The sequence below is a fragment of the Cydia fagiglandana genome, chromosome 18 (assembly GCF_963556715.1).
Source record: "Cydia fagiglandana chromosome 18, ilCydFagi1.1, whole genome shotgun sequence".
Taxonomy (NCBI): Eukaryota; Metazoa; Arthropoda; class Insecta; order Lepidoptera; family Tortricidae; genus Cydia; species Cydia fagiglandana.
Window position 1 is genome coordinate 5,765,045 of NC_085949.1, and position 27,845 is coordinate 5,792,889.

The 27,845-nt window shown below is 40.2% G+C and overlaps 1 protein-coding gene across 1 annotated transcript in view; it reads left to right on the plus strand.

Moving 5' to 3' along the window:
* The window catches only part of LOC134673328 (uncharacterized), a 129,045-nt gene that overhangs the window by 23,496 nt on the left and 77,704 nt on the right, over nucleotides 1-27,845 (plus strand). The window contains exons 2-3 of the mRNA XM_063531298.1: nucleotides 13,674-13,721; nucleotides 14,099-14,172. Of these exons, the coding sequence (XP_063387368.1) occupies nucleotides 13,674-13,721; nucleotides 14,099-14,172 (122 nt within the window). The remainder of the gene's footprint in view (nucleotides 1-13,673; nucleotides 13,722-14,098; nucleotides 14,173-27,845) is intronic.

Genomic DNA, 27,845 nt, shown 5'->3' on the forward strand with positions numbered 1-27,845 from the left:
CAAATACTACAAATTAGTTTCTGAAATATGACCAGTGTAAGCCGGATCCTACAATACACATTTATTAGAAGTCTTGGGATCAATTTATACAGTTCACGATTAAATTAAAAATATTTATGAACAGTCTAACATACCCAACCGTCCGTAAAAACCTTTGTTCAAAAAGGCTCTGAGGCCGATTTTTGAATTTCAACCGCTCGATTTCGTGTATTTCGTTCAATAATATCTCTAATATAATTGAGAACGAGTGGTCAATACCACTCGACTCCCATTTTTTTTCGATTTTCGAGTGACGAAATCGAGCAATCGAAATTCAAAAATCGGCCCCCTGGGCTTTAATCGCGAAAAACTAAATTCGCAAATTGTGGGCATTTTTCTCTGTCTCCACTTTAAAGCCAAAAGCCGTGCGTAAAAAGTGAGCGATATAAGATGATATTTTTTAATATTCAAGTTTAAAAACATTGATATTGAGATCAATTTGTAACTTCAAATCGGCTCTGGCCAGGTCCATAATTCAACAAGGCCACAGGTGCCACTGCCGTGATATTGGTTTTATGGTAATGCTGTTGACTCCACACTCACGGACGTGGCCAGCTAAATTGCACTTTTTATCAAATTCTGGGTAGGCAGGTTGATGATTCCTGGATTTTAGTAATGAAATTTTGTTTGGGGGCAGAGCAGGCATATTTATTTCTGTGGGCAGAGTGAAAATATTAGTACGTTAAGTGAATTGATGTCATGAGTGGACAGACACATATTACAGTACCCGTAACTTACTACGGTTTTATTTACTTAGCGAAAGCGAAGGTCTCCATTTCTAAGAAGACCCTACCAAGTCTCCTCTTTCCGTATACATGTCTGTCTATCCGTCTGTTGTCACCAGGTTTTTTTTTCGATGTGGCGCGCGCACAGCTCTTGTGAGCAAGGACCCCGCTAAGGATACGGGCGAGCCTTGCTCATATGCATATCTGTCGCCAGTTTTCCCTTAGTCGCCTTATACGACACCCACGGGACGAGATGGGGTGGTGCTATTCTTTCTGATGCCGGCACCACACGGCACTCTGTCACCAGGTTGTATCTCATGAACCGTGATAGGTGAATGTCGTAATCGCCACGCTTGGCATGCCGGTTGGCGACCGCAGTATCTCCACCGCACTCAGGGTACAAATAATAACAACACTTACGAAAATCAATCAATCCCTAACTTTCTGAATTCGAAACAATAACTTTGTGAAAGTCAAATCTAACTCAGAGTGATTAAATTCGATCATTAGTAAATAAACGTTTTACGATGCCAAAGGCTATGAGTCTCTGCTTCACTCAAATATTTATTTTATTCTGTTTTTATAGCGGCAACCGAAATACATCATCTGTGAAAATTTCAACTGTTAGGTACGTAACCTAACCTAAATTAGTCTTATTCTGCTTTCGTCACTCATGCTGCATTCGTCACAATCGTCGATGGCTTTCAATGTAGAATGAGTGACGAAAGCAGAATAGGACTAATTTGAAGAACTTGACGAAAAACTAATGGGACGACCCAAGACGATACCACATTCACCCCCCATAGAAATAATTGGGGGAGGCCTATATCCAGCAGTGGACGTCCTCTGTTATTATTTTATCATATACACTTTTGACCAGATTTTTTTAAATATGATTTGTCACGGTCACGTTAAGTCGAACATTTTTTTAAAAATGTAAAACACTTACCTACCTGTTGTTTTTTAATCAGCGAAAATAAAACACTACTCTCCCTTTTGAATAAGTTTCTCGGGCTACGAGTATTAAATTTACTTATTGCCGCACACAGTAGGTAGGTAGATATATTTCTATTTTTTTTCATTACTTCGCAAATAACACAGGTAGGTACTTAACGAAATCTCATTTTGAACAAAGCCGACACGATTGGGCTTTTAAACGAGGGTCTCCGTCTCTCTCTTGCCATATTGATAAGCTGAGACGGGTAGACGGGGCGGCAAAGATTTGCGATAAAGTGCCTCGTTACAATTTTATATCGATATTCGATATCGGAATGGTTTTGGCTTCATATTTAATTTACTACTATGGCAGGGACTGCCCTTTTACTGTATATTAAACAGCAAAAATTGCACAGTGAATTCTAAAAAAAGTAGATTTTTTAATTGTTGGCTATTTTCTTTTTTAAATATAATATAAGGAATTTTAGTTTCTTAAAAGACATTGTTCATTTCACTTTATGAGAATGTGATAAATAATTTATTTCGACGTAAACAATATAGTAATATATGGAGCTATAATATTATAAGGAATATCTTCTAAACTTATTCTAAAATTATTAAAAAAATGAGATTTTCATAATGATCTCTTTTATTTCACATGTAACACCATATATGTAGTGTAAAAAAGACGCCACGAGTATTTTTTGACTCAGTTAAACAACGTTACATACAATACTTTTTCTACGACCACGCACTTATTTTGAAAATAAATAAAATTGAAAATTTAACAAATCTTTTTAATTACGTACGGGTACGGGCGGGAAAAGAATGAATGAATGAATGTAATAAAAAAGAAACATGTTTACTTATGGTTCACTTATTTGTCAGAGATGTCATTTTTTTTTTACTGCGTGTATGCACAAATTCTTTTTTGGGCGATAGACTAAAGACTTGTCTTGACAACTATAAGGTAGGGTTTTAAAGGTGTGTGCACGACCTTTTAAATGACAAATAAAAGTACGGGAGTAGAAAAAGGTAGATTACAATTGGCAATTCTTCCACCAGTACCAGTATTCGCAATCAAATACTCCGCCTAAGCTTGAATATCACAATTAAAGACAAAGATAGCGCCAGTTGTGCGTAGATGCAAATTACTGACCGTCTAGATGGAGCAGGTACAGTCGGTACCCCATCTTAAGAATGACTAGCTTAGACCGGGCCGTGTCCAGGCCGGAGCATCAGGCGCATTGTTTTCTATAGAAAGCATCACGTGATCACCTGTCACGTCATAGAAAAAGAAGCGCCGGTAGCTCCGGCAGTGTTGCCAGATGAAATCTGAAATATTCCGTAGAAAAAAAATCGGTTTAGCAGTAGACAGGGGAAAAAAGCAGTAGATTTAAAAAGTGATGTCTGCAATAGGTAAAATTGAACAAATAAAAATTATGCTCTGACCTGACACCAACCTCCCATAATTTTTTTTTTGTGTTTTTTACCTTTTTAGGCCCCAATTTCGCACGGGAGCGTTTTCACCGCGCGTTAAAAAAGCGTTTGAATGACACAAATGGATAATCATCTTGTCAGTAAAAAAAGTCGCGAAATTCAAATTTTCTATGGGAAGATATCCCTTCGCGCCTACATTTTTCAAATTTGCCGCATTTCTCTACTGACGATATCTGCTTGACCAAGTATATGTATTCCATTCACACGAAGGCGGTTTTTAAGCGCGGCGCTTTTTTATCCAGCACTGTTCACTAGACGACACGATACGACGGTATAAAGTAACTAGATGATCCGGTCACGACGAATAATCATTCGTTTTCGAAAAATCAGTAGCTCAGCAGCAAAAAGCAGTAGATCAGTAGATATTTTTAAAATCAGATAGATCTACTGCTTAATCAGTAGATCTGGCAACACAGCTCCGGCTCGGACACGGCCCGGTCTAACGTGAGTCATTCTTAATGCTCCTTTAAGACATCACATCGCCATATTAATTGTATAGAAAAGTGGATACTTATTTATATTAGGGAACCGACTACGACAGTTCACGGCCAACTCACAATGACGCTATATTTTTGTATGACTTAACATCAGCTCATAAGTTACTTAGCAACGTTGGGCCATCACCATCAGTATAAAGATTAGAGCGTTCATACTATTATTAAACTATTGACTTGTATTAAAGTAAGAAAGCCATAAAACATAATTTAACTAATTGAGGATTCATAAAACTTAAGAATAGACATCGTAAATTTTACAGCATCTTTGGTGCAGCGGAGTGGTGTTAACGGAATTGGTATAGATAATCCCAACTGAAATGGTAAATTAATGTTAATGCAATTAACGCTAATTAATCATTAGGGTTGAAATTGTTTGAAATTGAAAATGCTATAAAATTTACGATATCTGCTTATGAATGATTTATTCAAATCTACCCACCGCACCGACTTAACAACGACAAATTGTGGAGCCCCGCTGTACACTTTGCTTCTTGGCAAGTCAGTTCTTAATCGAATTTAAGCTGTTGTGAGACATACTAACATTGAATAATTTTACGATTTAGACTCACTTGTTTTTAGTCACTCGCGCGACATGTTTCGGACCTAGGCTCTCCGAGTGAGTGAGTGAGTGAGTCTAAACCGTAAAATTATTCAAAGTCAGTTCTTATGCCTAAACGTATCTCTGTATATGCTTTACAATAATCAGAATGCGGGGTCTCGTAGAGTTAGTCTACGCTCGCCGACAACCCTTACAAGGCAATTTAGCTCTTTGCCGACACCCTTCACGAAGGGAGGGCTAATCAAAACGCCAATCATCCATCATTGTTGCTTCGTTCATTATGGCTTCATCCACTCTGACAGTTTATAATTAAAAACCAAGCTATGGCTATCGTACAAATGCCGAAATGAAATTAAATATGTCTCATTCAAATATATTTTTGCATGCCTTGGATAACATAACAATAATCTCATAAACCGAAATAAATTTCGACCGATTTCGGCCACAGCGATTGTGTGCTCTCGAGTAGGCAATTTTTCTCGTGTTATTAGACTGTAGCTAATCTACTCCCTAGATCAAATCTCTCTATCTCTAAAATAATTACCTACATCGTAACATATTAAGTATATTACTAAGTACTAAATATGTATACCTATAGTATAATAAGTATTTGTAAGTAAGTAAGTAAGTAAATATTCTTTATTGCACCAATAACCATACATCTTACATACATGTAAAATTACAAAGAAATTTTAGTGTTACAATAGAACCCGGTAACAACAGGCGGTCTTATCGCTAAAAAGCGATCTCTTCCAGACAACCTTTGGGTAGCAGGAAATGTGTAACTCAAACAAAAGTCAACAGGTAGTGCACGGAGTGAAATATGGAGACTATTAAACACAAACACACATATTACATACTACTTATACAACTATTACAACAAAACCGAATACACAAATAAATATACAATATACATAATATATATTTTATACTTACATATATACAATATATAAAAAATGTTTTTAAAAGCTGCTCGAAGTGTTGTTTTAAACTCCGAGTCTATTCCTGGTTATTAATAGGGAAACTTTGACAGCCTTTTTTACATAAACTTGAGCGGTTATTACTGTTATTAGTAAAGAACTGGCCCAAGTAAACCTGCTAGGAATGTTTGATGAGCTAAATTATTACAGAAAAGTGTTTTAGGGTTCCTTACCTCAAAAGGAAAAAACGGAACCCTTATAGGATCACTCGCGCGTCTGTCTGTCCGTCTGTCACAGCCTATTTTCTTCGAAACTACTGGACCAATTAAGAGCGCTCTTACAAGAAAAGTCGAAATAATGCAAAATTGATGATACTAGTCGACGAAATTCAGGACTTTGTGCTCATTATTAGAAACAATGAGTACTTGTTCCAGTAAAAGCGTCTTCTTATCTTTTTAAATATCGTTGTAAATATTAGAAAAAGGACTTATTAAATTAGTAATGAATTTTTTTCTGATGGTCGTTTCCGAAAAACCGCGTGAAGCACTGAACGGCAAGCTCTTATTTGGAAATGTTGAGAAGTTTACTCCGCTAAACCTGGCTATTTTGTATTACTAATACCCTGTACTTTAGGCATATCAAACGATATTTTTCCTACATACCTTTGAGAAAGAGAAAATCAAAGTAAAACGAACTCAATTTTCTCTCCGAAACAAGTGTCAATTTCTACGAAAATCTACTTAATATCGAAGTCATTTTCATACTCAAGCAATCTGCAACGTTTGCTTATACTGTTGGTATACATTAGTGTTTATGAAATTCTACTATAATTTTTTGGCAATTTTTTGAAAACTACTCTATATTACCGATGACGCGCGCTCGCCAGCTCAGTGCCGCGGCAGAGCTTGTACAGGCAGGACGTGTGTCGGTCGGCTCCGCACATTTTCAACGGCGACGACGAGGTTTTTTATCATTGTGTGCGGCGGGCGCCGTGTAAAACGCTATACTGTGTGCGTGTAAACCGCAACGAGAGACTTTGATCCTAGCACTGTTTTTATAGTATTATAATTTATAATGGTACAGTTTAATAAACTACCGGACAGGATTAAAAATATTTGAAACGACCTGACATTCTATATGTATTTATTTGACTCAAGATAGTACTCAGGGTCTGATGATGGAGCCGGAAGGTGGTCACCGGTACCAATCAACCATGCAACTAAACCACTTCGTGTTTAGGCTCGTTTTATTCGTCTCAACAAGATCTTTGACACAAGATAGTACTCAGGGTCTGATGATGGAGCCGGAATGTGGTCACCGGTACTAATCAACCATGCAACTAAACCATTTCGTGTTTGGGCTCGTTTAATTCGTCTCAACAAGATCTTTGACACAAGATAGTACTCAGGGTCTGATGATGGAGCCGGAAGGTGGTCACCGGTACCAATCAACCATGCAAGTAAACCACTTCGTGTTTGGGCTCGTTTGATTCATCTCAACAAGATCTTTGACACAAGATAGTACTCAGGGTCTGATGATGGAGCCGGAAGGTGGTCACCGGTACCAATCAACCATGCAACTAAACCACTTCGTGTTTAGGCTCGTTTTATTCGTCTCAACAAGATCTTTGACACAAGATAGTACTCAGGGTCTGATGATGGAGCCGGAAGGTGGTCACCGGTACCAATCAACCGTGCAACGAAACCACTTCGTGTTTAGGCTCGTTTTATTCGTCTCAACAAGATCTTTGACACAAGATAGTACTCAGGGTCTGATGATGGAGCCGGAAGGTGGTCACCGGTACCAATCAACCATGCAACTAAACCACTTCGTGTTTGGGCTCGTTTGATTAGTCTCAACAAGATCTTTGACACTGAAGATACACAAGGTTTGATTATGGAGCTGAAAGGTGGCCACGGGTACCAGTCTATCATGTAACTGAACCACTTCGTGTTTAGGCACGTTTTATTCATCTCAACAAGATCTTTGACACAAGATAGTACTCAGGATCTGATGATGAGTTCGAAGGTGGCGACGGGTACCTGTCTATCATGCAGTGTTGGCATCAATATGAACTAAATCAATCCGGATTGATCAATCGAACTGACGCGTCAATCCGAATTGATCAATCCGAATTGATCAATTCGAATTGATTTAATTCTGATTGACGCGTCAATCCGCTTGAATCAATTGGAATTAATGCATCAATCCTCAATTTGGATTAAATCAATTCTCAATCTAGATTAACCTAGGGTCCCTTTCCCTTCCCTAAGATTAGTTTTCAAAGGTGTCCTTTTTAGGGACTTACTGGACTTAAAGTCGATATCTGAGGTTCCCAGAGGTTCGAAAACATGTTCCTGATGTCAGTATTGACTGATGTCCCTTTTAGGGACATTTTTCGAAATTGGCCAATTACGTTCATATTCGTAATCGATGTCGACCATAGGTCCCGAAAAATGTTTCTGACGTCAGTATTGAAGGATGTCCCTTCCATTTCGGGACATTTTTTTAAACTGATCGTTGGCACTTTAAAACGATATCTGAGATTTCCAAAGGTTCCGTAACATGTTTATTTTCTGGACATTTATGGGACATTTCTTCCAATTAACCGATTGCGTTCAAAATCGATATCTGAGGTGCCCAAAGGTTTCGAAACATGTTTCTGACGTTTCACAAAAATGGCCTAAATAAAAAGGACATTAGGTAGGTACATACAAAGTAATCGTCAATTCGAATTAACGATTAGTAATCGTCAATCTTCAATCAGTAGATTTAGAATTAGTTTCGTCAATCGTCAATTCGAATTGATCGGTCAATTCTCAATCGTCAATTCGAATTGATTTTTTGCCAACACTGCTATCATGTAACTGAACCACTTCATGTTTGGGCTCGTTTGATTCGTCTCAACAAGACCTTGGACACAAGTTAGTACTCAGGGTCTGATGATGGAGCTGGACTGTGGCCACGGGTACCAGTCTACCATGTAACTGAACCACTTCGTGTTTGGGCTCGTTTGATTCGTCGCAACAAGATCTTTGACACAAGATACTACTCAGGGTCTGATGATGGAGCTCGAAGGTGGCGACGGGTACCAGTCTATCACATAACTGAACCACTTCGTGTTTGGGCTTCGTGTTTGGTTTATCACCTAGTGTCAAAGATCTTGTTGAGACGAATCAAACGAGCCTAAACACGAAGTGGTTTAGTTGCATGGTTGATTGGTACCGGTGACCACCTTCCAGCTCCATCATCAGACTCTGAGTATCACCTAGTGTCAAAGATCTTGTTGAGACTAATCAAACGAGCCTAAACATGAAGTGGTTTAGTTGCATGGTTGATTGGTACCGGTGACCACCTTCCGGCTCCATCATCAGACTCTGAGTATCACCTAGTGTCAAAGATCTTGTTGAGACTAGTCAAACGAGCCTAAATATGAAGTGGTTTAGTTGCATGGTTGATTGGTACCGGTAACCAACTTCCAGCTCCATCATCAGACTCTGAGTATCACCTATATATAGTTCGTTTTTTTTAGCATTAGAAAGAACTCTACAGAAGCAAGCGTGCAGTTTTTATCAGGCTCTTTAATTGTTAATAATGATTGAATTATCTAATGAAGCATGGTCAATACATATAATTTACTTCAAATTATTACCGCTAATAGTGCCGGATTTGGAACCACAAGCTTACTTCTGCGAAGTTCTTTCTAATGCTAAAAAAAACGGACTGTAGTGTCAAAGATCTTGTTGAGATGAATAAAACGAGCCTAAACACGATGTGGTTTAGTTGTATGGTTGATTGGTAATGGTGACCACCTTCCAGCTCCATCATCAGACCCTGAGTACTATCTTGTGTCAAAGATCTTGTTGAGACGAATCAAACGAGCCCAAACACGAAATTGTTTAGTTACATGAGAGACTGGTACCCCTGGCCACCTTCCAGCTCCATCATCAGACCCTGTGTATCTTCAGTGTCAAAGATCTTGTTGAGACGAATCAAACGAGCCCAAACACGAAGTGGTTTAGTTACATGATAGACTGGTACCCGTGGCCACCTTCCAGCTCCATCATCAGGCCCTGTGTATCTTCAGTTTCTTGTAACTTGTTTCTTGTAAATAATTGAGTACCTATAATTTCTTTCGAGTAATATACGTTCATAAGTACGAGTATGGGGCTATTCATAAATTACGTCGTTTCAAATGGGAGGAGGGGGGGGGGGTCTGGACATCGGATGATGGTAGCATGACGTAGGAGGAAACAGAGTCATCCGAAGCATGATTTTTGGATGATTTGAGGGATGGGGGGGTCAAAAATAGATGACGTAATTTATGAACAGCCCCTATGTACATTTGCACTGCATTTAGTATTTTCGTACTTACCAAATAACAGTTTTAGGACTTTATAAGTTAAGTACAGTTAGTGTTGTTATGGTTGATTTCAATATGCTTCACGAAGGATCAAGAATGTTTAATCCATCATTGTAGTGCGAGTGTGGTAGAAGGGATCGGAATACTGAGCTCGCACGGCCTGCCGCAGCGCGTAAAATACCTAAACTCGCTCAACCCCGAAATGTAATAGCACTCTTAAGTTGAAATTTGGTACTTAAAGGAACATTAAGAATGACTCACGTTAGACCGGGCCGTGTCCGGGCCGGAGCTTCCGGCGCTTCTTTTTCTATGACGTGACAGGTGATCACGTGATGCTTTCTATAGAAAACAATGCGCCTGATGCTCCGGCCTGGACACGGCCCGGTCTAAGCTAATCATCCTTAAGATGGGGTACCGACTGTACCTGCTCCATCTATACGGTCAGTCATTTGCATCTACGCACAACTGGCGCTATCTTTGTCTTTAATTGTGATATTCAAGCTTAGGCGGAGTATTTGATTGCGAATACTGGTACTGGTGGAAGAATTGCCAATTGTAATTAACTTTTTCTACTCCCGTACTTTTATTTGTCATTTAAAGGGTCGTGCACACACCTTTAAAACCCTACCTTATAGTTGTCAAGACAAGTCTTTAGTCTATTCCCCAAAAAAGAATTTGTGCATACACGCAGTATCTATTGGCGATTTTACGATACTTCGTGTAACGACGACTTAAAAATATTGAATGAAATACAGTGTTGCCAACCTTATTTTAAATGTCATATCTGATACACATGTTTTTATTTTAAATTCATTCATTCATTCATTATTTTCCCGCCCGTACCCTCCATTTTTGCTACTTCTTGAATTAAAAAAAATTGTTAAATTTTCAATTTTATTTCAAAGTAAGTGCTTGGTCGTAGAAAAAGTATTGTATGTAACGTTGTTTAACTGAGTCAAAAAATACTCGTGACGTCTTTATTAACAATTTTCGGCTTCGCCTCAAATTGGTACTCACGCCACTCGCCTTTTTTGACCTCTCTTAAACAACGGTTGCATAAAATACTATTTCTGGTGAATTTCGTCATTGACACCGTAGATAAAGATAAAATATGTTTTGACACAAGGTTAACAAGGTTTATTGTTATTGCTATTATATTGTAATATTTAAGTTGTGTGCGCAATTGTGCCGCCCGTCTAGCGGTCATGGGACACATTAAGTACTTTATTTGGCAGTTAGCAGATATGAAGTATCTAGTTGAAAAAGACCCACGAAATTTCACATTTTTGGAAATTCTAACGCGATCACTCAATTACGCACGCACTGCGAACATATCCAAAAGGTGCAAATTTTAAAAAGCATCCGAAGCCGTGAAATTTAGAAATACGTATACATTTTTTATTTTTTATATGTATTGTTATATGTAGGTATATTTAGTGCGACATAAAACAGTAGAAATTAAATAAAATGGAACTAAAAAAATTCCATACTAAATTGTTACCATGTTCAAGCATTTTACATCAAAAATGTGACAGTTACGTAGAAAGTGGCGCCCTCAATAATTTCTACAATTTTATTTCTTGTCGGTCTATACCTAGATGATACCTATTCCGTTACTTTCTCTCGGAATCAATTGCGAATAAAAGTTAAAATGCAGGCAGAAAATTCGCGCTCTCTCAAATATTATCTCCATTTTGCAGTGAATTTTGAATTCCGAAGTTATTTTAATTGTACATTCAGAACAAAGTTCGTTGCGAAAAAAGATAGCAAACTTTTGAACAAAAAAGAAAATTCTGCTTTGTAACGGGTAAAGTTTGAAAACTAGAAATACCTAATATATTATAAAATAAAGGGTCTAGGCCATACCAATACCAGAAAATATTTCTTTTTATTTTATTTTATTTTTTTACGAACATATTAATTTTGACTCTAAAGGACCTATACATCTACTATTTAGATTTTTTTATAAGAAATGGGGGAAGTGAATTAATTCGATATTCGAAATAAACACCCTTATTCATAAAACTTTACAAGACTCAACGTAACCACATAATTAATAATAGTACTAGGTACAGAAGACTCACTCTCTAACAAAACGTCTCTGTTACGATCAGCACAGATATGGCCGCTAGATGGCGACAGCGCCACGCGCGGCTTATGGCTTTCCCCAAAATTGGGGTAGGAACGGATGTACTTTTAGCTACCTGTAGCAAAGCGACGAAATCGCGGAGTAAGCCACGCCTGACGTAACTTACTTTCTATGCATCTCGCTGGTACTCGCATATTAGTGCGAGTGAGATGTAAAGTAAGTAAATTAGGTAGACGTTAGCGTATGTTAGCTTTGACACTGTCGGTACCTACTATTTGTTGCAGAAAGTAAATAATTTGATGAAATATGTCGCTCCCCGTCACAGTGAAGTCACAAATAGTATTACGTTACCGCGATTTTTTAATCCCTCATTCATTTGATCCTTCCACACGCAGATTAATAATATTACTCCCTGCCATAGTAAACGCACAAACAGTATCACAGTCTCTCAATCAACGATTGGATAAACCCCTACTGTTTGTCTGTTCACGCTAAAACCGCTAAACCGGTTTAGATGAAATTTGATACGGAGATAGTTGGAGACCCGGTAAAGGTCATGGGATACCTACTTTTTATCAATCATCATCATAAAATTATACGTAATTGTGATGATATTACGAACGACAGAGAACGGAAGAAATAGACACTAGGGTAGGAACGGATGTACTTTTAGCTACCTGTAGCAAAGCGACGAAATCGCGGAGTAAGCCACGCCTGACGTAACTTACTTTCTATGCATCTCGCTGGTACTCGCATATTAGTGCGAGTGAGATGTAAAGAAAGTAAATTACGTAGACGTTAGCGTATGTTAGTTTTGACACTGTCGGTACCTACTATTTGTTGCAGAAAGTAAATAATTTGATGAAATATGTCGCTCCCCGTCACAGTAAAGTCACAAATAGTATTACGTTACCGCGATTAATTTTAATCCCTCATTTATTTATGATCCTTCCATACGCAGATTAATAATATTACTCCCTGCCACAGTAAACGTACAAACAGTATCACAGTCTCTCAACGATTGGTTAAATCCCTACTAATATAGGTACAAATGCGAAAGTAACTCTGTTTGTCTGTTCACGCTAAAACCGCTAAACCGATTTAGATGAAATTTGGTACGGAGATAGTTGGAGACCTGGTAAAGGACATAGGATACCTACTTTATCAATTATCATCATAAAATTATACGTAATTGTGATGATATTACGAACGACAGAGAACGGAAGAAATAGACACGCTGCGACGAAAGTGAATGGGAAAAGGGCAAGAGAATGATGAATGACGATCTTCCCCAATTCTTTTCACAGTAAAATGTACGATACTATTCTCGAAGACGCTAGACAATTCGTTCAAACTCACGTAACACAATAGCATTGTACATGCTCATTCACTGAAAAGATCGCGTCAAGCCAAACTAGTACAATCTCACAACACTATTTCGGTCTTTTAGTACATTTAGTATAGTACACCGAGTTGAACTGAGCATAATAATGTAACGGAATGGTTTGTGCAGACGTTTTATAAAGTAGTACAATTCAAAATTTGTTATCTCGCTTACTCCCGTGCAGTAACGGAGTGACGGCTATGTATGTCTCACTTATATTATCCGAAAGCCGTTCGGTTGTCATCGCACCGCACTCGCTCGACGTTTGTTCGGTCCGATCACTCGGATCGCTTTGCTCTCAGTGTCACTCCTCGCTCCCGTTCCGTTTCGCGTGTAGTGTACTAAAATATACTAAGAGCAGAAAATTTAGGGAACAGTTCGGTCTAGTACAAGGGAATTGCGTCTTTTTGACTTTAGTACATGTACAAACCTCTATAACGCTGCGTCTGACGTAAGTGAACAACTCGCGAAGCCGACGCGGTGCGGCGCGGCGCGGCGGGCCCAAGGCGTTCGCGTTCGCAACGAGATAGCCCACGTAGGACACTTCTATAGGTATCATTGATTCACTCCGCGCCGCATCGCTTCGGTTCGCGTTCGCGTGTTGTTCGCCTACGTAGTACGCTGCGTAACACAATTTTAAACAGCGAAATAATTGTTTCAGAACATGGCGGCACACAAATTAAGGGAGGCTACATGCTGCGGTACAAGAGTGAGTAGTTATTATATTACCGTGTTGCACTACCTTTTATTAAAATCGTGGTTCCGAGAAAATGCTGGTGCAATTTTCTTAGTAAGTGACAGCAGGAACATGCTGATAAGTATTATCAACCTCTAACCTTGCCAAGCAAAATTAAATTTTATTTTGTCAACACAAAGTTCAAATTAGAATGGAATAGGAGACCTTTTTATAGGTCTCTGGGTGGCTAGAGGTTAACCCTCTGCGACTGATGTGCAGTCTATCAGACACCGCCAAATTTCTTTTGTTGCTATGTCGGCTATATGGTTTACTAGACGAGCTAGTGCTGCACTCTGGCGGCAGAACGTTGCAGTAATACCCCCTATTGTAAAGAGATGTTTTGTCAACAGGGAAATACCTGTGGAACTCGTGGTCGGAGGAGTGGGTGGTGCTGTACGACGACTCAACCATGGCATGGTTCAAGGTACGATTTAAATACCCTTAATTTTTAAAGTGGTTAAGGAAGACTTAAAGATGATGGATCGTGAACTTCAGCTACCACTCCGTTGGCGTGTACCACTTTAAAGTCAACTGACATATTTTCTTAAGGATAACTTCTTATATGTAAATTGATATTTTATGGACGAAAATACTTTTTTTTTAAGTATTAAATACTAAAATATATTTCTACATGTTTGGGTGGCTACCGTTTCTAAACTAACCAACGGAACGGCAGCTGATGTTAACGAGGCATCAATATACATCTTTTTATAACTACTGCGAGGTATCTCCCAGGGAGAAAGTACTAATGATACCTATTTGTTCCTGTGAAAGTAAGTATCCAATTTGTGAAGCCATATATTTTTCATATTTTAAAAAATAGAGACGGTTTTATCTTTATCTCTATCTTTATCCGTATATGTGCACTGACTTGTAAGTCCCGATTGATTTTAAATAAAGAGTGTAAATATATTAAAAACGGGTTGCTCACGTATTTTTTAAGTCTAAGAATGCTCGACATTTTTCGCTTCGTATAAACGAAGAGCTTAAACCACAATATAATCAACATGTCTGTGTCTCACGGAACTTTTATTATTATATTATGTTTCTCTTTATTCATCATTCTTCTTAGGCTAGGGTTTTTATAATATGAATATAAAAACTTACAAAACATTAAAAAATACATATAAACACATTATAAAAAACCTAACCTAGGGTGCCGCCGGCAGCGGGGCGGGGTCCAAGCTGCCGGTGGTCAGGGCCGCAGAGTGAGGAATCGACGTACTATACGCGGCGTGTCCAAAATTGAACCACCCAGCGAGAGTCTCTCTAGGTGTTGGTCGAGACTCTTCGCTATGAGACCGTTCGCTGACACGACTATCTAGGAACAATGATCGTTTATGTTTTAACAATATTATGTTTTCATACATTAGGCCTTGTGCATCTTAACAGATGATTTAAGCAGCATCTATGACTTACTTATTATCTAGCGACAGCGTCGCTCGTGGCTATATAACCCGATTCTTGAACGGCACAGTCTCCCACATTTGTGAAAAATAAAAGTGCATTGAGGATCCGCATTGAGGCGACCCTCATCGCGCGTGTGTTTTATTGCTCGTTTTCGGGCCAAGTCTTGAAACCAGGACCTATCATGGGTTTCGCAGCCTCTTAGAAAGCTGCATAAAAGGCATAAAGGCATGAAGGCATATTATGTTTTATTATTATTATTAAATATCATGTTCGTTTAAATCAATATACCATACATTTTTGCCCGTAACTGGACTATTGTTTCTCGCTTAGCGTTTGGGGGCGAATCGATGCGCGGTGTTCACTCCCAACTATTTCCATTAACCCCGCGGCGGGAACTTTAATTGTTCAGCATGACAAATGTGAACTCCGAGGTTAGTCGTTAACATACCGCCGTTAACTGACCATTTGGAGATCTTATTGCAACGACTTTAGGTTCACTTTGGGTCAGTTTAGAGTGTACACAAACATAGTACTGGTCTTAGTTTCTTAAAGTGAATTAACTGTGTGCCTGGGACAGAGATCGCGTGAACGAAATTTATGAATGCGAATAGAAAGGACAACCATACAAATATAACATAAGCAGATTTTTTTTATATCTTTATTTAACGAGCTTAGTCTAAAAGGCGATGCCGCTCAATAATCATCATCATCTTCATCATTTCAGCCTATATACGTCCCACAGCTGAGCACAGGTCTCCTCTCATGCGCGAGAGGGCTTGGGCTATAGTCCCCACGCTAGCCCAATGCGGATGCTCAATAATACACATCAAGAAATGTTCTTACAATACAATTAAAAGCTAAACAGTTAATTCTTTTCGTCTTCGGATGCCCACCATCACCATACTGTACAGAGCTCTCGATTCCCTTGATTGAGGGAAAGCCAAGATCCTGTTACAGCCGTCCTTAAAATTAATGCCTTGGAGCAAAAGATCATTCCTTTTGTCTTCGTTCCGATCACACTCCATCATGATATGATAGAAGACTTCTAATTTACCACACAACTAGATGAATTTAAAATGTCGAACAAGTGGAGAACATGGCTAACATCAAGTACCTACTAATTGGAGAAAATAATTCGGTTGAACTTAGTTATTAATGACGTCATATTTAGGCACAACGTTTCACAATACATATGGCCCTTTAAATTTTCGACATAGGCACGTATTGTGCTAATTACCGCTTTAGGGCGGTAATGTAGCAACATATGTACTGTAAAATGATATTAGAATTATTAAACCTGGTCATGTGAACCTAATTATTATTGGAAATACATATAAGATTTACCTATTTGCTTGCTTTTCCTATAACATAATGGGTAATTCCATGAAAAAGTCGGATTCACATTTTTCTGTGACACACGACAGTTGTGTCGTGACGCCTCATAACGGTAATCGATTTCATATATTTAATATGGTTGTGTCCACATTTGTGTGATGCACGACACAACACAACACAAGACGACAGACAAATGTGTCACGATTTCATTGCGGGGTATTTCATAATGCAAGCAAATTTCACTGTCTATACCGGGTGTGGCCTGTAACACGAGCAAATAATTAAAACGTAGATTGTACTCTTCAAACGGTGACACTTTTGTTCAACAACTTTTAAAAATTATGAATTATTACTAATTAGGCTCCCTATTTTTCGTACAAAATAAATATTATCTTCAATGGACGCCATCGCCATGCCATATCATTGTGATTGACATTGCTTGTCACGCCTTAAACATAACAAAATTCGCAATACATTGCGTCTTAGAATAAACTTTAAAGTGTATTAAAAATCAAACCTCAAGTTATTTTTAAAAGTCGCTGATCAAATGTTGGTCAGTATGAGGAGTGTCAGCCTACAGTTTAATTTTTTGCTCATATTACAGGCCACACCCGGTATATTTAGAGATAAAATGTGCCTCGCGTCAATGAATTTTCCAAATATATGGAACGGCTACGGCACATCAGCAGATAGCATTATATTCCACCAGAGCCAACAATGGCTACATTTCCCGTCAGGATATTAAAGTCGATATCAATCACGTGATACGACCACGGTCATATTGCATGCCTTATCTCGCCGCCATGTCAGCGCCACACGTTTATAGTAGAGAGACGTCCATGTTTTACGATTATAGTCCTAAAGGCTGGTGGTTAAGAGCTAGGTGATAGAGATTGGGGTATTAGCTGTAAAATAGGGATTTAACTACTGAAATAAGCACGAATGTAAAATAGCACATGTGAATATATTCACGACTTCCGATTGACAGACAGTTTATTTTTCTATACGTAGACAGCCTACATTGCACTCCTCCACAATAAATTATTAATAACACATCAAACTAAAGGACTCCCTTAATGAGTACAACAACAAAACTATAGATCTAACCTAGTAATTCCCTTAAGGCGGCATTGCCTAAAAGGACGAGCCTGGGGCGGTGACGGTGTGTTCGGTGAAGAAACATTTGGGGATGGTGGCGCGCTAGGTAAAGCATCTTGAAAAATAGGCGACCCAGGTGGTGACTTAGAGGGAGAAACGCTCGGTTGAGACGCATGCTCCGGAAACCCCACCATGTCTGACGTCGATCCCACCGACCGCCCGACTGAGTCCGTCCGGGTCTCCATTTCAAAACCGTCAGGGTAATTTGTTACATTAAGTTTACGAACTCTTTCATTATTAGGATTTGTACGGATATCAGGTTCCAAAGTTTCTGGAACGGGATATACATGAGACTGTCTACCCGATCGCCGCTTTAATTGATCGACATGTCTATGAACCACTGACCCATCAGCCCCCTTGACGCTATAATCACCCGACCCGGTTCTATGCACTATTTGACCTGGGGCCCATTTTTCCCCCTTAAGGTATTGCCTGTACCAAACCTCTTCTTGTAACCCTAGTTCCCTATGTGCTCCTCCCGCAGCTAACTTCTGCCGTTGCTGCGCCTGACGCACCACGGCCCTAGTGTCGGGCTTCAAAATGTCGAGCTTGGTACGAAGACTCCTACCCTGAAGTAATATGGCTGGACTCTGGCCGGTAGTGGGGTGAACCGTATTTCTATAATATAACAAATAAGTCCATAGAGCCTTATTTACATCATTTTTTTCATAAATAGCTTTTTTGATTACTCTCTTTAGAGTTTTTACCGTAACTTCAGCCAGACCGTTTGAAGCTGGATGATAAGGTGCAGAAAAAATATGTTCGATACCGAGTCCCTGGCTGAAATTTTGCATTTCGGTACTAGTGAAAGGTGGCCCATTATCTGAAACTATTTGTTTGGGTATCCCCCACCTGCTAAATAATTCGCACAAAATGGCAATTACAGCGGTAGCTGTGGTACTCGTCATGTGGAATATTTCCACCCATTTGGACATCGCGTCAATTACTACAAGATAAGTCTTTCCAGTAATTGGACCCATAAAGTCGAGATGAATTCTAGACCATTGCCGATCCGGCCAAGGCCACATGCAAGGCGCTTGCTTTGGGGGAGCATCCGCTTGTACTGCACACGCGTCGCACTCGCGGCACATGCGCTCGACTGCCTCGTCGACCCCGGGCCACCAGACATAACTCCTAGCTAAAGCTTTAGACTTCACTATACCCATGTGAGGCTCGTGGAGCATCCGTAATACCCGATCCCTGCATGACTCCGGAATCACTAGCCTGTAACCCCACATAACGCAACCCAGCTCTTCGTATAATTCGACTTTCCTATTAAAAAATGGTTGTAAACCAATTATGTCACAATCGGCGGGCCAACCCTCTCTAATGTACCTTAAAACCCGTGCCAATATGGGATCCCGAGCAGTCTGTGAACAAACCTCACCATAGTTGAGCAACAATGCCTGCTGAATAAAATGTAAGTATGTCTGCTCGGGCGCCGTCGGGCTCGTTTCTCCGCACTGGACTACCGGTAACCGAGACAACCCGTCTGCTCCATTTTCGTTTGTACGAACATACTCGATAGTGTACGTATATGCTGATAAAATCAGAGCCCAGCGTTCCATGCGACTAGCGGCCATAGCTGGTATTCCTGTGTGCGGCCCGAAAATGGATACCAACGGTTTGTGATCAGTCCTAAGTGTGAAATGCCTACCATATAGGTACTGATGAAACTTATTGACACAAAAAATTATTGCCAACGCTTCACGGTGTATTTGAGAGTAATTTTTCTCTGCGTCCGTTAGCGTCCTAGAAATGTAAGCGACTGGACGTTCACCCCCTCCACTCTGGTTTGGTTGCGACAAAACTCCACCAATTCCCCGTGCTGATGCATCACAAGTCAAACTCAGAGGACGATCTGGGTCATAGTAAGCTAAAACCGGCGCAGTGGATAACACTGTTTTAATTTCTACGAACGCCTGCTCACAATCTTTCGACCAGTGCCATTCAACGTTCTTCTTTAATAAATCATACAGTGGTACGAGCCGTCCACTTAAGTGCCTAACAAACTTTGCATAAAAGTTAATCAACCCAAGAAATGACCGCAACTCTGTGACATTACCCGGTCGGGGTATCTTGGTGATTGCTTCTATCTTATCCGGGTCCGTCTTGACCCCGTCCTTACTTAGAACATACCCCAAATATTTAATCTCGCTAACTAGGAATACACATTTCGCAGCCTTCAATCTTAACCCGTTTTGACGTAACCGATTGAAAACTGTCTCTAACGCCTGTATATGCTCCGACACATTCTTGCCCCCAATTACTACGTCGTCCAAAAACACTTCGACGTTGGGAATTCCGCCTAACACAGTACACATAATTCGTTGGAAAATACCTGGGCTAGAAGCAAGACCGAAAACAAGCCTGTTGTATTTGAATAAACCACGATGAGTATTTATAACCGTGCAGTTGTTAGACGAATCCAACTCTATTTGATTATACGCTTGTGATAAATCGATCTTTGAAAAGAAACGTGATTCGCCCAATCGAACAATTAAATCGTCAATCTTTGGCAGTGGATAGCGGTCTACTAATAATGCCGGATTAACAGTCGCCTTGTAATCCGCACAAATCCTTAAGGAGCCGTCTGGTTTGTTTACCGGTACCAATGGAGAGGCCCAGTCGGAACAGTCGACGGGCTCGATGATGCCGTCGCGTAGCATGGCGTCCAGCTCGGCGTCGACGCGTGCGCGTAGCGCGTACGGCAGCGGACGCGCACGGTGGAATACCGGGACCGCGCCGGGCCGCAACTGCAACGTCGCTTTACCGCCCGTGTACCGCCCCAAACCGCCTTGAAACAACTCCTTATACCTGTCACATAAAGTTTTAATGTTATCATTTAATTTCGAATTTTCATTATTTCCACCTACATGATGACAGTTGTCAAAAATCGGAATGCCTGTTTTTAATTCCACCAACCAATGTCGACCTATTAATGGGGTTTTACCACCCTTAATCACAAACAACTCTAACTCTTTCTCTGTAGCACCATAACGAACCTTGGGCTTTATCATTCCGGAAGGAGTCAGTGGTGTTCCGTTGTAAGACGTAAAGGAAGCACCTGGTGGTTGTAAAGGAATATCCTTGAAATAGGTGTGGTAAGTCTCACTACTTATGCAGGACGCAGCCGACCCCGTGTCGACTTCCATAGTCAGTGAATGATTATTAATGGAAACAGGTAATCTCACCGGTGGATAGTCACTTAAGCATAAGTGATGAAAATCTTCCTCCTGCAGGGCCTCCAACGCGCGATGCTCTACTCCGTCATCTTCCGTTTTCCCGCATAGTTGATGTAAATTAGTCCGTCTATCGCGCGACCCTTCTGCTGTCAGTTCTGGACAGACGCGACGCAAATGGCCAATGCGCCGGCACCGGCTGCACTCGTAACTCCGGAACCTGCAAGTCTGGTAAGTATGGCTGTTCGCACCGCACCCGCCGCAGTGGTGGGTGCCTCCGCCCGAACTCCGCCCTGGTGAACCACCATGTCCGCGCGATCCGCGCGTTCCGCCACGTCCTCCGTGGCCGCCAGCGTTGATACGCCGACCGTATGCCGTGGTTATAGCGTGTACTGGGTCCACTCCCGCCCCAGCACCCTCGCCGTTAACCGCTCCCGCCGAACCGTCAACCGCAGCCGAATCTTTGATTGCGGCCTCTAAAGTCGTCGCTTTCTTAACCGCGTCCGAGAAGGTCAAACCTTCATCTTCGGCAAACAAACGTTCTCTAATCTGATCGCTTCTAATACCACATACGAACTGGTCCCGCAGATCAGTGTTTAGATTAGTCGCAAATTTACAAAAACGGGCTGCCTTCTTCAACTCCGCCACATAATCGCTAATACATTCCGTGCCCTGTCTCTTTTGCCTAAATCTGTAACGTTCCGCTAAAACTGACGGAGTCGGTTGTAAATGATCTCTGACTAATTTGACAACTGCATCGTACGTTAGCTCCGATGGTTTCTTTGGACTCGCGAGGTTCGTTATCAGCTCATACGCCTCGTCCCCGACTGTAGCTATCAATGTAGGCAGTTGATTCTCCGGTTTGATATCATTTACCTTAAAATACATTTCCATTCTTTCAATGTAAGCCGACCATGTTCCGTTTTTAACGTCAAACTCTTTTATTTTACCAATCGGCATTTTCTTGCCCTATTTTATATATGTATGGTGAGAATAAATTACCGCAAACACGCTTTTCCTTATTTCCTTTCGTCGCCAGTGTAAAATAGGGATTTAACTACTGAAATAAGCACGAATGTAAAATAGCACATGTGAATATATTCACGACTTCCGATTGACAGACAGTTTATTTTTCTATACGTAGACAGCCTACATTGCATTAGCGAAATTGGGAATTGAAATGTGTCAGTTGACCTTTATGATACTAGCGACCCGCCCCGGGTTTACACGGGTAAACCTAAACGAATTATACACCTGCCTCAAGAATCACTCTATTGATAGGTGAAAACAGCATGAAAATCCGTTCAGTAGTTTTTGAGTTCATCGCGAACAAACACAGAAACAGACAGACGCGGCGGAAGACTTTGATTTATAATGGTAACATTCCATTTCTAACCGCAGCTGGACTACCGGTACTGAACGCGTCGCTGTCATTGTCAATTTCCATAGTAAAATGAACAGCAGTGCAGCTGTCGTTGGAAATGGATTGTCACCTTAAGATGTAGTGATTTGATGGTACCTTAACTAATTGAAATTAAAATTACAAGATTTGAAGATGTGTGCTTCTAAAGATGGTCAAGCAAATTTTGTCAGTAGAAAATGGCGCGAAATTGAAATTTTCTATAAGACTCGCCTACATTTTTCAAATTTGCCACTGACAAGGTCGACTTAACCAGCTTTTTCTACTGACAAGGTCAACTTGACCAGCTTTTTCTACTGACAAGGTCGACTTGAACCAACTACACGTAAATACGGAGTAAATAATGAGAAAAAACGAATACATATACAAAACATTAAAGATTGTCCTTTTAATGTCGAATCCTAATACCACCATCCGTCCCCTGTCCACTAAAATTCAAACAGCAATAAATAAAAGTTGGCTCAGCTCAGCGAAATCAATACATCGGAAATGTAATCTCAAGATAGCTATTCTGCCGAATCTAAACACTGTCCTGGAAATACGGATGTCTTGGCTGAGGGCCTACCGTGAAGTACTCTCGACGTGTTGCCTCCCATGTCACACTTACGTACGAATTTATAAGTGGAACAGAGAGGCAATACGTCGAACGTGGTTCGCGGTAGGCCCCTTTTGATATCACTTTTTAAATTTGCTCGTTCGCGTTTGTATTCTGGCGCTCACCTCACTCAAAGCGAGACAGCACTTAGTGCAGTCGATGTGGAAGATATGTTGGTTTAGGTTTTAGGGTTCCGTACCCAAAGGGTATACGGGACCCTAAGACTCCACTGTTCGTCTGTCTGTCACCAGGCTGTGATAATCTTATGAGCCGTGATAGCTAGACAGTTGAAATTTTCACAGATGATGTATTTCTGTTGCCCATATCCGGATCGTTTTTACATGGCAGATAATTTAACGGACAACTAAATTTGAATATTAGAAACTGTTTTTTAATATAGTCAGCTAAACTGGGATACAAATTCAAAAACTCACCTGCAGTTTAACTTCACGACCGTCCAGATGGAAAAACTGCAAGCCAATGGCAAATTTGCTTTTGCTGTAACTGTCAAAGCAACGCTGTGGTCGGAGTGTCGAAGAGAGAGGGACGTATATGCTAGAAAAGGACAAAACGACCGACAACAGTGTTGCCACTCCCAATGTTATTCTTAACGGTACAGTTGTTTAATAAAATTAATATTTTTAAGTGGGGCTCCCATACAACAAACGTGATTTTTCGCCGTTTTTATGTAATGGTATGGAACCCTTCGTGCGCGTGTCCGACTCGCACTTGGCCGGTTTTTTCGTCTTTTTAACCGATTTCAAATAGGAGGCAATTCGGAAAGCCGCAAGCAGCAGCTACTTATTAATAAAAGGAAAGCAATAGGCGGCCGTCATCTACACCCCAATACAAACATCTTACTTAGGGAAACGGTCACTGAGGGTCGGTAAACACTTCCGTGCCGGCAAAATGAATGTACAGTAGGGCTTATTGTACCGTTCTTTAGCTCTTAACTACACTTGTTTGTGAATAGATGGCTACTTTCTTCTTTTGTATCCCTGCTTTTAATATTATAAATGCGAAAGTAACTGTATGTCTATCTGTCTGTTAAATAAAAGGAATAAAAGGAAAGCAATAGGCGGTCGTCATCTGCACCCCAATATAAACATCTTACTTAGGGAAACGGTAACTGAGGGTCGGTAAACGCTTCCGTCACTTCCGTGCCGATAAATTGTACACGCAGGGCTTATTGTACTATTTTTTAGCTCTTAACTACACTTGTTTGAGAATAGATGGCTACTTTCGCCTTTTGTATCCCTGCTTATAACGCATTCACTGCCAGGAGGCGTGGCCTAGGAACAAACGATGTCGAAAGATGATAGTAAATTTACAGCGGCTACATAATTTACTTTGACAATCCGCCTCTATACACTCTATTCTCTTTGCCACAACGATCGTCAAGGTCATATCAAAACCGTAACAGTTATTTCAATATGAATCGGTTCCGAGACTTTACACCGGTGAAGGTAACCATACTAATGGGTGCATTGTGGGCGTAGCAGAGTGCTACGCTCGTAGCTCGTAGCGCTACGAGCTACGCCTGAGAGCATTGTTACGTTGAGAAATGCAGGAAATAATTGTGTGCTTAGATTTTTCACACGGTATATGGTGATATTATGAAAATGTATGAAGCCAGGCTTAAAATAAATAGATATAGACGTACGTACGTACGTATAAATACATATAAGTAATAGGTAGAAGTAAATTCATTCTTAACTTAAGTGGTATTTAAAAAAATTACAACGATGTTTCGAGTCCTTTTGTGTTACGCTCTAAAAAGTCTCAAAAACAGACTCATGTCAGGAATTACCACCACCTAGTTTGACATAAGAATGAGTAGATTTCTTCAAAGCCGTATGCCTGATTCGAACTTTAAGATTCGTCAGTTAGAGTCTGGCTAGCCAAAAATTGTTGACAGATATTTCGTTGTTGTATTACCAATTGTCTATGATTTAAAAAAAAGCTAAAAGTCAGTTGTCAATTTATGTCATTCATTCAAATTGTTTGCGGATAGTTGGGGTTTATAATGGGTTTATTTTAAATAATATTAGTAATGTCTATCCTGAGTGAGGTTCGCAAACTATTATTTAAGCTCGTAAATAATTATGATAATGTGCGAAGTCGACGTGTAGCGTTGTATAACGAAAAACTGCAATGTTTACAACTCCTAAACAAATGTAAACAAAGCAGGAGGTTGGTGCTCTATAAATATTTTGATACTTAAGCATTTAACATATTTGGCATAGTACTTATGTATTTTTTTTGGTGATGGCTTAAGATTACGGTATTATCGAGCTAGGTCTTATTTACACTACATTTTATTTATCGCCTTGTTACAATGGTATATGGTGAGAAAGTGTTAACATATGTGTTTATCGTTGACTGTACTTTACATAGTGGTAGAAATTATGTGAGCTGACTTTGAGTGCACGTCAACGTATATTTAACTTATATCCTTAGATATCTTACGTGTGCATAGAAAATCAAAAATATTTTCTAGTATCTAAACTATAATTCCTACTACACAAAGTGTGACCAGCCCAAGATTTTTTGAATTTCCCGCCGAACATTTAGGTAAAATTTCAGTAGCCAGACTATAATAGATCTACAAAAGATATGGATTAGATATGACAGTGTCAAATGTGACGTTTCTTCAAAAAAAACGTTACTTTTTACACTGACACATCTAATCCATATCGTTTCTAGATCTATTAAGTGACGTGTCTTAAAGTTCGAATCGGCCAGATAGTATCGCTAGCTAAAATAAGTGTATGATACTATAAATCATATTACACGTATCTGCAGGGGCTATTCATAAATTACGTCATTTCAAATTAGGGGGGGGGATCTGGACATCGGATGATGGTAGCATGACGTAGGAGGAAACGGGGTCATTCGAAGCATGATTTATGGATGAATTTAGGGGGGGGGGGGTCAAAAATCGTCAAAAATCGATGACGTAATTATAAATAAATAAATAATAAATAATATTATAGGACATCTTTACACAAATTGACTAAGCCCCACGTTAAAGTCAAGAAGGCTTGTGTTGTGGGTACTCAGACAACGATATATATAATATACAAATACTTAAATACATAGAAAACACCCATGACTCAGGAACAAATATCTGTATCATCATACAAATAAATGCCCTTACCAGGATTCGAACCCAGGACCATCGGCTTCGCAGGCAGGGTCACTACCCACTAGGCCAGACCGGTCGTCAAAATTATACACTTTACTTTACTACTATACACTTTACAAATTATACATTATACACTTCCTAATCAATCATATCTCTTGACATTCTCCTAAGGGCATTATTATCAGGGGACTATTTCACAAACTGACTCAAATAACGACCCATCTTTAATTCGGACCTCGAGCCGGTGTTTCTCGGCCGTTTTCCCCGGGAGATTTAACAACTTGTTAGGGCCCCCCCACATCTAGCGTCTTTCGAGCGTCGGCGTCTATAACTCTATGGCCGCTGCTCGAACCAACGTCGACGCAACTGCGCAGCGACGTCATTTTCCATAGCGCTGACCAGACGCCGACGCTCGAAAGACGCTAGATGTGAGGGCCCTTACTGTTTTGATCTTATATTGATACGACCTTGGAAATCGCTCACGCTGATTGATGCATGCGGAATGAAGCGAGACAACAAGACAAACGTCATGGTCGTATCAAAGCTGGTTCAAAACCAGCCGCTCTAGCACAGGAGTGGCGCGACAGACTACCCATCCCTCTTTAATTAATACAGTTAGAAAAAGGGGGGTAGTCAATTTCGCGGGCGAGATACTGTCGTGCCACTCCTGTTATGTACTAGGCCTACATAAAGGGGCCCACTGATTAACAGTTCGTCAGACGATATCGGCCTGTCAGGGCCCGATTCGGATTTTGAAATACACATCTATTAGATATCTTTTAGACATCACCAAGATACGATAACGATATGTTTAAGATCTAACCTGTCAAATTTGACATTTGCGCGATTCTGGAGATACTCTTGAACGATTTCCACAGGATATGACTTAGAATTCACATCTAATAGATATCTTACTCTGTCTAACGTAAAAGTAACATTGGTTGCCCGAATTGCGCTGCAAAAGAGAACTAGTTGATATCTAAACTATAACTATAACATATCTAGAATGGATCTAGTACGTGTCGTCTCTTGTGAATATCTTGAAGTTCAAATACGGCAGTCAGTTAGAACAAAATTTGGACAGTTCCGAACTACTGACAGGCCGATACCGTCCGGCGGACTGTTAATCAGTGGGCCCCTTAACGAATTATTATAACAGAATCAACCCTACCGTTTTCCCTAGGCCGTTGTTGATGGCAAACGCCGTGATTCCACTCGAGTTCAGATTGTTGCGACAAGTTATAACAAGTTTGCGAACTCGACGCCAGTCGGCTTTTGGCGAGTTGTCATAACCGGCCTTAGTTCCTGGGATAAGTATATATTCATTGAAAAATCTGATCTTGATTTGAGATTCGATCTGACTGCCCGGTTCGAATTCGGACTTACAAGTTACGATACAAATGCGATAAGTAAAGTAATATACATAGGTACCTACAATCCTACATACTAACAGGGTAAGCTGAATAAAAGCTTGTAATGATAAAAATGATAGATGTCGTTCTCCATACAAAAATATGAGAGGCTGCCGAAATAATTCGATTAGTAATTTGAACGTGAAATTCACCCAAGTTCGTGCTTATTCCCGGAAATATGGATGGAATTTTGTTACAAATGGCGTAATAAACAAAAGAGTTCCCACACCGCGCCAAATGTGTTCAAATTAAGCCATTCACATGTTGTGTGTGATCATTCTAGCAGACGATATCACGGAGTGAGCATGGAGTTACACAGAGTTGATAAACTCCCCTCTGGGGCGTGATATTTTTCATGTTAACGCAGTACATTTCTCTCGCTTTTAAGGCGTAGCGTTGCTTACATTTGTGTTTAAGCTGATTTTTTACTAGACATG